At 45.7% G+C, this 12,147-nt stretch overlaps 1 protein-coding gene across 1 annotated transcript in view; it reads left to right on the forward strand.

Moving 5' to 3' along the window:
• The first annotated feature begins 1,214 nt into the window (after positions 1-1,214).
• Positions 1,215-12,147, forward strand: part of LOC120913195 (transketolase-like protein 2) — a 28,664-nt gene continuing 17,731 nt past the window's right edge. Inside the window, exons 1-3 of the mRNA XM_040322978.1 lie at positions 1,215-1,401; positions 9,120-9,237; positions 11,404-11,517. Coding sequence (XP_040178912.1) covers positions 1,295-1,401; positions 9,120-9,237; positions 11,404-11,517 — 339 coding nt within the window. The 5' untranslated portion in view covers positions 1,215-1,294. The remainder of the gene's footprint in view (positions 1,402-9,119; positions 9,238-11,403; positions 11,518-12,147) is intronic.

The raw sequence follows: 12,147 nt of genomic DNA on the forward strand, positions 1-12,147 counted from the left end.
ATGCAATGCATGATGATGATGGGCTGGATGTCACTGTGTCATGCAATGCATGATAATGATGGGCTGGATGTCACGGTGTCATGCAATGCATGATGATGATGGGCTGGATGTCACTGTGTCATGCAATGCATGGTGATGATGGGGTGGATGTCACTGTGTCATGCAATGCATGATAATGATGGGGTGGATGTCACTGTGTCATGCAATGCATGATGATGATGGGGTGGATGTCACTGTGTCATGCAATGCATGGTGATGATGGGCTGGATGTCACGGTGTCATGCAATGCATGATAATGATGGGGTGGATGTCACTGTGTCATGCAATGCATGATGATGATGGGGTGGATGTCACTGTGTCATGCAATGCATGGTGATGATGGGCTGGATGTCACTGTGTCATGCAATGCATGATAATGATGGGCTGGATGTCACTGTGTCATGCAATGCATGGTGATGATGGGGTGGATGTCACTGTGTCATGCAATGCATGATAATGATGGGCTGGATGTCACTGTGTCATGCAATGCATGATGATGATGGGGCGGATGTCACGGTGTCATGCAATGCATGATGATGATGGGCTGGATGTCACTGTGTCATGCAATGCATGGTGATGATGGGGTGGATGTCACTGTGTCATACAATGCATGATGATGATGGGGTGGATGTCACTGTGTCATGCAATGCATGGTGATGATGGGGTGGATGTCACTGTGTCATGCAATGCATGATGATGATGGGCTGGATGTCACTGTGTCATGCAATGCATGGTGATGATGGGGTGGATGTCACTGTGTCATGCAATGCATGATGATGATGGGCTGGATGTCACTGTGTCATGCAATGCATGGTGATGATGGGGTGGATGTCACTGTGTCATGCAATGCATGGTGATGATGGGGTGGATGTCACTGTGTCATACAATGCATGATGATGATGGGGTGGATGTCACTGTGTCATGCAATGCATGGTGATGATGGGGTGGATGTCACTGTGTCATGCAATGCATGATGATGATGGGCTGGATGTCACTGTGTCATGCAATGCATGGTGATGATGGGGTGGATGTCACTGTGTCATGCAATGCATGGTGATGATGGGGTGACACCAGCCCAGTCCTCCCATCAATGAGGAGCCCTCTCCCCTCCCCCTCCTCCTCTCCTCTGATCTCATTTCCTCCAGTCAGAGAAGAGGGCGGCTCTATATAAGACCGGCCCAGTGGACTGATCCTCCTCAGGCAGTGTCCAGGTCAGGTTCAGCACACAGTCCGCCTTCCCATCACCTCCTCCAGCATGGACACCTACCAGAAACCCGAGGATGACGACTTACAGGCCCTGAAGGACGCGGCCAACCGGCTCAGGATCCACTCCATCCGGGCCACCTGCGCCTCCAACTCTGGGTAGGTTCTGATCATCAATGGGCCCCACGTGGTCCCCTCCATCCCCCCCAATACAGGCCGACCCACCACGTGCACGTTTAAATGCCCGGCCACGTGGGCTCAGCACCGCTACAGCCTATGGAGGCGCTTTAGTCACTTCCCCCCCCTTGGTTTATATTTACTGATCACCTTTTTATATCCATGCGTCAGGCAGACATGTAAAGGGTTAATGACCGCTCATTCATATCGTCTCCCTGACATGCGCAGGGTGATGGAGACCTGGAGGATCTCCTCTCCTATTCTACATCATTGGAGGAGATCACTATTTATTATCATTATACATTGGAGGATCTCCTCTCCTATTCTACATCATTGGAGGAGATCACTATTTATTATCATTATACATTTGGAGGATCTCCTCTCCTATTCTACATCATTGGAGGAGATCACTATTTATTATCATTATACATTTGAAGATCTCCTCTTCTATTCTATGTCATGAGAGTAGATCACTATTTATTATCATTATACATTGGAGGATCTCCTCTCCCATTCTTCCTCATTAGAGGAGATCACTATTATACATTGGAAGATCTCCTCTCCTATTCTACGTCCTTAGAGGAGATCACTATTTATCATTATACATTGGAAGCTTCTTCTCTGCAGCAGATCAGGAAATGAATAGGGGCCTGTATGTGATTGGAGGAGATCACTAATTATACTCTATGCATTGAAATTTGTATTTCTGCAGCAGATCCGAAAATTAAATTGGGGGGGGGGGGGGTTGCACATGATCAGCAGAGATCACTAACGCGTAGATCCAGGACCGATCCGCACTATAGGTTCACTATGCAAGCCGCTTAGGGCCCCGCAAAGCTAAGGAGGGCCCCCCAAATTACTAGAGGCCCCATCTGGTGAGAAGTCATTATCAGCCACTTCTCAATTTGCTGGCTGCATGGGAGAAGAGGGGGGGGGGTGCACATGATCAGCAGAGATCACTAATGTAGTAGATCCAGGACTGATCCGCACTATAGGCTCACTATGCAAGCCGCTTAGGGGCCCGCAAAGCTGTGGAGGGCCCCCCAAATTACTAGAGGGCCCCTGCCTGGTGAGAAGTCATTATCAGCCCCTCACCCCGCTTCTCAATTTTCTGGCTGCATGGGAGAAGAGGTAAGAAGTCGGCCCCACCCTGCTTCTCACTTTAATGTAAGATTTAATTTTCGGCATCTTGTTTTGAGTAGAGCCGAAACAGCTAATCGATTGACAACTAATTGATTATGAAAATGGTAATGGATTAATTTCATAATCGATTAATCGGCCAGTAACATAATGGGGGTTAAAAAAAACAAATTGGCACTTTTATAGTACAAAAAAGCAAATCGCTACTGTAAATATTACTTTCACGGTTTCATAAATGAACCCCTTACAGTAGCGATTATTTGCTCTTTTTGTACCAATTTTAGCTTTTTTAACCCCATTATGTTACTAAACATCTCAGGCCTGGGTCACACCTCTGTTTTTTTGATGCTTTTTGCAGAAACTCACTACAGTTCATTTACATGTTTTCCTATGGAACACGCTCACATTCATGGTTTTTTTTTTTTCGGCTTTTGCGTATTTGAAAAGGGCAAGGACTCTTTAACGTAAAACGGCGCTATTTTTTTTTTTTTTTTTTTTTTGGTTCCGTATACTTCAATGGAGAAGCTGCAGAAAAGCATGTAATGTGTTTTTGTGGCAATTTGTGTTTTTAATCTGCCCAACAACAAATTGGCCCAATAAAAAAAAAAAAAAATGCAAATCACCACAAAATTACTTTTTTTAAAAAAAATGTTTTTACGTTATCCGATTAATCGATTATGAAAATAATCGTTGGTTGCAGCCTTAGTTTTGAGGCAATTGTAGCTGTATTAGTGCACTTGTGACAAACTGAGTGTATGTATGTCCCAACAAATATGTATGTTGGTACAAATAAAATAACAGCCAGCAGTCCAATTGTTTCTGAAACCGATCAGAAATCAATAGCTGTTCTACATTGGGGTCTCCAGACTACAACCCCTGGGGGGGCCACATGTGGACACCAACTACAGTTTATCTGGCTCTTCACATTCTCTGCTCTGATATGGGGAGGGCCCCTGTTTGGAGGAGGGGGGGTCTCTAAAGAAAGGAGGGCTCTGGTGTGGTGCAGGGGGATGTCCTGCATGGTGCACCCTTGGTGTGGGGAGGGCCCCTGCTTTTGGAGGGGGGGGGCCCTTGGAAGGAGGGCTTTGGTGTGTGTGTGTGTGTGTGTGTGTGATGTCCTCAGTGCCCATCCTGACCTCCCTGGGGCCCTAAGCAAAATTACATGTCACATTAAAGTTGAGGGGGGGGGGGGTTTGCCGACAGTGACATGTCACATTAAAGTTGATAAGGGGGGGGGGGTGTTCCGCTGTTAATGATATCTTACATTAAAGTGGGGGGTGCTGCCTTCTTATTCTTGCCTCTTCTCCCATGCAGCCAGCGGGGTGGGGGCCAAAAATTACTTCACTCACCAGACTGGGCCTCTAGTAATTTGGGGGGGCCCTCCGCAGCTTTGTGGGGCCCTAAGCGGCTTGCATAATGAGCCTATAGGGTGGATCGGCCCTGGATGTCCTGCATCTTTGGTGCGCTTTTAGAAAATGCACCAAAAAAAGTGATCTGATGGTCTCTATGGGAAACGCATCCAAACTGCAGCAGTGCGACGCTGACCTTATTTAATTTTATACACTGAAGATTGTGTTGTATGGCAGATCAGAAAATAAATGGGGGGGCGGGCTGTACATGATTGGGGTAAATCATTATTTAATACTTTATCACAAATTGCATTTCTGCAGAAGATCACAAAGTAAATGGAGTTCTACATGGTGTGTGTGTGTGTGGCAGGGGTCTGTGTGTGTGTGGCAGGGGTCTGTGTGTGTGTGGCAGGGGTCTTCAAACTACGGCCCTCCAGCTGTTGTTGAACTATACGTCCCGTGAGGCATTGTAGAACTCTTGACATTCACAGACATGACTAGGCATGATGGGAATTGTAGTTCCTGAACAACTGGAGGGCCGTAGTTTGAAGACCCATGCTCTAAGGAGTGGCGTACGCATGTCTGCTGACAATTGCCGCCATCCAATCCTGTCTGCCAAAAACAGATGGCTGATGGTCCTGTTCTGTATCCATCTGGATTTGATGGAAATAAACAGGTCCACTTCCTTCTGATCGTCCCATAGAGAGGGGGGGGGGGGGCCCTGTTTCTGCATAGTGGAGCGGACACCTACCTTTCACCTGCCTGTTTAGCAGAGAGATCTCGCTTCTCTACACCCTGCTGAGAAAGTGCGTTCTGATTGACTGATGCTCATCTGTGAATGGGGGGGGGGGGGGTGTTTGTACTCTAGGAACAAAAATAGTTGGTCAGAGGTCTGGATTTCATAGCTTTTGGCATTGTGGATCACTTGCAGTCAGAATTTACTGTAGCGGCTGCTTGATTTATTTGTACAGTGGAACCTTGGATTACGAGCATAATCCGTTCCAGGACAATGCTTGTAATCCAAAGCACTCGCATATCAAAGCGAGTTTATCCATAGAAGTCAATGAAAACCAAGATAATTTGGTGGTGGAGACTCAAATACTCGGAGACCACTTGGAAAGACTTGAATGGAGTCTGAGTGTTACTGGCGCCCCCCCGCACCTCTTGCCAAATGTAGTACTGCACGTTTTGCGAACCAAGTCAGGATTTAAATAAAATGATGGCTCGTATTGCAAAACGCTTGTTAACCGCGTTTTTTTTTTTTAATTTATTTTTATTTATTTAATTTTTTTTTTTTTTTTTTTTTTAACCGCGTTACTTGCAAGCCAAGGTATTGTATATGATATAGAACAGGGATATGCAATTAGTGGACCTCCAGCTGTTGCAAAACTACAAGTCCCATCATGCCTCTGCCTCTGGGTGTCATGCTTGTGGCTGTCAGTCTTGCTATGCCTCATGGGACTTGTAGTTCTGCAACAGCTGGAGGTCCGCCAATTGCATATCCCTGATGTAGAACTTGGCTGCTAAATGCATAGCTGCAAGATATCCAATGTGTTACGCTGGGACAGCATGGGTCGCCTTGCATGCAGCAAAGTGGGGTGTGTTTTTTTTTTTCTCTTATAATGTTGCTCATATATACGTGTGTGGTGTTGGCTTGAGGTGGAGCCTTTGGTATCTCTTCTCTACCCCCTGCAAGTCCATCATCCTAATCTTTGTGTGATCCCAATTTACTAGGCTGCTGAAAGCTGCTTCCCGAGGTCACACGGATGTAGACAATTGCACAGGAGGACGCATTGCCCTTGGAAGAGCCTATTGTCTGCAGGGCCTTTGTGGCATGATATCGGGGTCTGTGACCTTAAAGTGCTAAACTAAATAGACAACTCTACAGATTAGACTTTGGACTCAGAATGTTTGAAGTTAAATTTTAACTGAGGTCAGCAAGATGGAGAAACGTGTTTAGGCCAGGGGTTGACAAATTTGCTCGGAATCTAGGAGCCAGGTAAAAAAGTTAGGAGCCAGAAAACGCGCCCCGTCCCGACGAGCTTGCGCGCAGAAGCGAACACATACGTGAGCAGCGCCCGCATATGTAAACAGTGTTCAAACCACACATGCGAGGTATCGCTGCGATTGGTAGAGCGAGAGCAATAATTCTAGCCCTAGACCTCCTCTGTAACTCAAAACATGCAACCTGTAGATTTTTTTAAACGTCGCCTATGAAGATTTTAAAGGGTAAACGTTTTTTGCCATTCCACGAGCGGACGCAATTTTGAAGCGTGGCATGTTGAGTATGAATTTACTCGGCGTAACATTATCTTTCATAATATAAAAAAAAAATGGGGATAACTTTACTGTTGTCTTATTTTTTTAATTAAAAAAAGTGTAATTTTTTTCACAAAAGTGCGCTTGTAAGACCACTGCGCAAATACGGCGCGACAGAAAGTATTGCAACGATCGCCATTTTATTCTCTAGGGTGTTGGGATAAAAAATATATATAATGTTTGGGGGTTCTAATTAGAGGGAAGAAGATGGCAGTGAAAATAGTGAAAAATAACATTAGAATTGCTGTTTAACTTGTAATGCTTAACTTGTAATACCAACGGCCACCACCAGATGGCCCCAGCTCACAAAAAAAAAAAAAAAATTTTTTTTTGCCCCCCTTCCAAGCCAAGTCGCCAGGACCCTATTTCTAGTCGCCATGGCGACCTGGCGCCTGGGATTTGTCGAGCCCTGGTTTAGGCCACATCCTAAAAAACTGGCGGTGACACCCAAGCAAGATCAAAGCAATATTTTCCTGTACAGGCTTTGTTGTGTTCTTGCCGTTTATTGGTTACTAGTGACCCTCCAGCTTTATAGTTTGGCTTGGGAGCCATGAAGGTTCCCATCAGGTAACTGGGCGCTTTCACACCTCCAGGCGTGTTGTGGTGATCGTGTTTACCTGCAATGTATTGTGATGGTTGGAAACACTCAAAGGCTGGGGTCCCAAATGCGACCAGTTTTAGTGCGGTTCTGTTCAATGGTTCAGGTGTGAAATTTTTTTGAACGGGACCCAGAATGGTTTAGGACCCTTTTTAAATCTGTTCTGTGGCCACCCTGCACATGTGTGAAAGCTGGTCCGATTGGCATGTGCTAATTGCATCCACTTTGCATATATGCAAACCAAGGTTAAAGACTTAAGTCATGTAACCAGGGCCGTTTGGGGGCCCCAAGCACCCCCCCCCTGCACGCGAAGCCTACATTGGCACTACACTTTTTTTTTTACACACCTATGTTCTTGCTAGTCCCCATGTTTTTCTATTCTCACCTTCCCTGTAGGCTGCCGCTGTAGCGTGGCCAAGCTCCTCTTCTCCTGTCAGTCCGGTGTTCTATCCTTATGAGTCCCCTATCAGATAGTGGCCGCGTACCGCGCGATACAGGAGATTCAGCTTCCTTGTTTTCCCGGCCAGACTGAAAGGAAGTGAGCACTTGGTGTGTACTTCCTGTCAGTCTGGCCGGGAACAAACTGAATCTCCTGTACCCAGCCGGTGACTTGTCGGCTTGGTTCCCCTATCGAGATGGTTCCTGTAAGGACTGTACAGGCGCAATCCTTGCCGACGGAAATCTCTGCTCCTCGGCCGGCATCCAGGCTCATTCCTTAACATCCCCGTGGATTAGAGGATGTTAAAAAAAGAGCCAGGAGGCAGCGCGAGCCGCCCGAGCAAAACGAGGCCGACTGGCCACTTCAAATTCCACGTCGCCCTGGAGGTTCGGTGAATTCTGTCGGCAAGGGTTGCGCCTGCGCAGTCCTTACAGGAACCATCTCGATAGCCGGAACCATATCGTCAGATCATCAGACTGCTGACAGGACTCCAGGAGGAAGGTGGAGGCGCTCGGCCACACTACAGCCTGGGCAGGGGAAGTTTGTGTGTGTGGGGGGGGGGGGGGGGGCACACAATTGTTTCGCCTGTCCTGTAGCGAATTAAATGGCAACAATGTAATTTGGGTAGTGTTGCATGACCATGCGAGTGCCCAGTAGGCAAGTGGTTAAGGAAACTGCAAAACAAATCCTGACAAGGGGGTCTAAACTTCAAGCAGTTTTAACTTAACCCCTGCAGTATAAACAGTCCCTGGATGGGAGTGATGTAATGGGAACTCTGTGCTAATGATTTGGCTCAGGGAATGTTTGTCATCTGGCATGCCTCCACTTCCAGCATATCAGTCTAGGCAGGTAGACTGGATGGTCTGTAGGGTTTTCCCTCTGCTGGCTGCAGAATAGGAAGTTGCTCACTTTACACTTGTGCACACAGATGCACCCCCCCCCCCCCCCATTTGAAGTGGTTGTATAGTCATTTGTTTAACTTTTATTTATACCTACAGGTAAGCCTATAATACAGCTTACCTGTAGGTATAAAGAATTTCTCCTAAACCTGTACGGTTTAGGAGATATTCCCCTCGCAATGCGCCGCTGATTGCAGGGGGATCCTCGGCTAAAGGGCCTCGACATCGCCGCTCCAGCGGCGAAACCCGGAAGACACGCCAGATGACATCTCGCTCAGGGTGGACCAGGTAAGTTCTCTACACCTCGTTTTAAGGTAAGTATTTCATAATGAGCTAATATGCATACTAGCTCATTATGGCTTTTGCCTTGGATGTAAAAAATAAATAAAAATGCGCGTATACAACCGCTTTAAGTCTATGGGGACAAAAATGCAAAATTCTGCTTCTGTACTACAAATTGTAATGCTGCATTATGGCCACTAGATGGTGCTTGTGAATACATCTATCATCCATCCCAAAATTTCAAGTCCTGAGCTACTCGCCACCAGTTACCCTGCCCAACCCCGCCCCTAAACACGTCCTTGTAAATTATCTCATGAAATTACACTGTAATTATTATTTTTTTTAAGCAGAATTAAGTTCCAAAAATATTAATAAAGCATATAATTTCCCATCAAATGCAGCCTCACTGTGCCCCATGAAAGGCAGCATTACAGTGCCCCATCATCACTCCAGACTCGCCATTGCCTGGGTGATGGATCACACACAGCGGGCATCTCCCTAGGGCTCATGCATAATTGTGAGCCACCTTTAGAGCGATCAGCAAGTATGTAGTCCAGGCTTGTGCTGCGTTGTTAATGGTCGGGTGTCATTTGGGTACAAGGCATCATGTGATCTGTAAATTGGCACTTGTATCTCCGTATTAAACACTTGATGTGCTTTTCTCCTTGTGACAGGCATCCCACATCCTGCTGCAGCGCTGCCGAAATCTTGTCTGTCCTCTTCTTCAACACCATGAGATACGATGCAGCTGACCCCGGCAACTTCAACAATGACCGCTTTGTTCTGTCCAAGGTGAGGAGGATTTGCCATATGGAAGTCGTGTTTCAGGTTCTGGATGTGATAAAGTCCTATTTAAAGGCACAGTCCACCTTTTTGCAATAAGGAAAAGTGCACCCACAAATGTGTGTCTTTTTTGCATTGAAGCCTGCAGAGTATTGTGAATGCAATGCACAGGCTCCCTGCCTGGTCCATACAGAGGTAGACCTTGTTTAACCACTTGTTTACTGGGCACATATACCCCCCAAAACTTCAGCGCTGTCACGCTTTGAATGACAATTGTGTGACGTGGCTCCCAAACAAAACTTTTCCCCCACAAAGCTTTCTTTTGGTGGTATTTGATCATCTCTGCCTTTTTTTTTATTTTTTTTTTTTTTTATAGCGCAAAAAAAAAATTGGGATATTTATTATAGCAAAAAGTTAATTGTGTTTTTGTTTTTTTGTTTTCAAAATTGTCGCTCTTTGTTTATAGTGCAAAAAAAGCATCAATTTTGAGAAAAAACACCAATTAACTTTTTGCTATAATAAATATCCCAATTAAAAAAAAAAAAAAAGTTTAGTGTGTGTTCTCCTTTAAGACAGGGAAAGGGACTAAGGACACAGATTCCCCAGTCCCTTTCCCAGCAGCCTCAGCTGAAATGAATGGAGAGAAGCTTCTCTCCATTCATAAACTGAAGCATCGTAAACACAGGTTACGATGCTCAGTTATATGAATGGACAGTCGGTTATCACTGACTCTGTTCATTTGTAAAAGGTAGGAGCCGGGAAATGCTTGTTATCAGTCCCGATACTAGTATCGGGACATCCCTAAAAATGGGGGGATAGAATTATTAAATTTTTTACTAGTAATGGCGGCGATATTACAGCAGACACTTTTGACACATTTTTTAGGACCATTCACTTTTTTATACAGCGAACAGAGCTATAAAAATGTACTGATAACTGTATAAATGTGACTGGCGAGGAAGGGGTTAAATGTGTTCCCTGCTAGGTGATTCTTACTGTGGGGGGAGGGGACTGACTGGGGGAGGTGACCGATGGTTGTCTTTATGTACAAGGGACACACCATCGGTCTCCTCTCCCTGACAGGACGTGGATCTCTGTGTTTACATACAAGATCCCTGTCTCTGTAACTGCTGATCGCAGGTACGTGGCGGCCACCAGGCACGCGCATCAGCATCTGAGTGACGCCGCCGGCGCGTGCCCCTTCTAGTGGCCAGGAGGAGCCGAGGATGTCAATAGACATCCTCCTGGCCCTGTAGCGACACCTTGTGGCCGTAATTTGTCAATGGTCTGGGTCTCTAGTGGTTAACCACTTACGGACCACCCGCCGTCATTGTATGTCTGTACCTTGAAGGGGGATATTATGGCAGCAGCTAGCTAACCTCGCCTCTGCATCCTCTTCAGTGGGCGGTCCGCTTTCAGATAAGAGTGGTCTCTGCGGTGAACTCCATGGGATCACTTCTCCCGGCAGCGGCCCCCCCCCCCCCCACCTGCCTCCATACCATCGCAGAAGCAACATCAAAATGTCACTTCCACCCATAGCTCTTAAAAGGACATTTTTATTTTTCAAAACGACACTTGTTTTTTATTGCATTTTTGTGTAAATATGATATGAGGTCTTTTTGACACCGGATCTCGTACTTGAAGTGGTTGTAAACCCGAGATAAAAAAAATCCTGCAAAACAAAGGCATAATGAGCTAGTATGCATGGCATACTTGCTCATTGTGTATTACTTTCCTCAGATCGAAGTCCCCGCAGCCGTCCACGTCCGTATCTTGGTGCTGCTGATACAAAAGTGTGTAACCACTGTCATTCCACAGAAACGTGCTTCTAGTGCAGGTCTTTTTTGTGTTCCTCATCTATGGTATATCCTACATAAAGGGTTCTTTAAACTCCAAAGGTGTGACCACAGGTCTGTCTTGGACAATGGGGAAGAGTTGTTGTCACCTGGACAGGAAGTGAGTGGAAACCATGTCACCAGAAGTAGATTGGGGCATTTTGTTCTGGCGGAGACTATGAAAGGTGACAAATCCCAACACACTCCTATTGCTGCCACCACAACTTTTTTTTATTTTTTAAGAATTTTTATTTGCGTTAACATTGAAACTGTTTTTTTAGTTAGTTTCTAGATTGTTTGGCTTTCCTTTTTATAAATGTGGAGTTCTTCTTCTTTCCAGGGTCATGCTGCTCCCATCCTATATGCTGCGTGGGTTGAAGCTGGTTATATTAAGGAATCCGACCTTCTGAACCTGAGGAAGATTGACTGCGACTTGGAGGGCCATCCCACACCGGTAATGCTATTGCTAAACCATATATATTCTGTGTTGTACTATACCAGATGCTGTTTGCATACAGGCAGGTCTGAATGGTAGCTAAAACCGAACCTATAATGTAAAGAAGCCTTGTGCGCCACCTGCTGGCTGAACATGATGCTACAGTATTCATGTTATAATGGCTGAGCACAAATTTGACATTTACACATGGTGTATCTCTAAGATTGTCTGGCTATCAATCATAGGAGCTTTCTTTTTATTGTACTGTATCAAGAATATTGTCATGTTTGAAATGGGGTGGGACAGAAAAGGGGACAAACTTACCTTTTGAGAGATTCTGAACACCAAGGCCCTGTTTACACCAATCTGAAATGATTTGAGGGGTTACAAATTTTGTCTGCAGTGGGATAGAAAAATTGGCAAACGTGTGTGTGTGTGTGTGTGTGTGTGTGTGTGTGTGTGTATGGCTTCTAATTTTCATCTTCAGTCACGTTTTAAAGATCTCGGTTGCCGCACACAGCTGCTTCAGGGTTAGTCATTTACCCTCCACGTACAACACAACTGTAGCAGCTGTGATGATGCTTGGGCCTCTTCCTCATTCACACTTGTGCAACTTGAAGCGATACCGGTGTATTGAAGCGATACCGG

Source organism: Rana temporaria, chromosome 9 (genome assembly GCF_905171775.1).
Source record: "Rana temporaria chromosome 9, aRanTem1.1, whole genome shotgun sequence".
Lineage (NCBI taxonomy): Eukaryota > Metazoa > Chordata > Amphibia > Anura > Ranidae > Rana > Rana temporaria.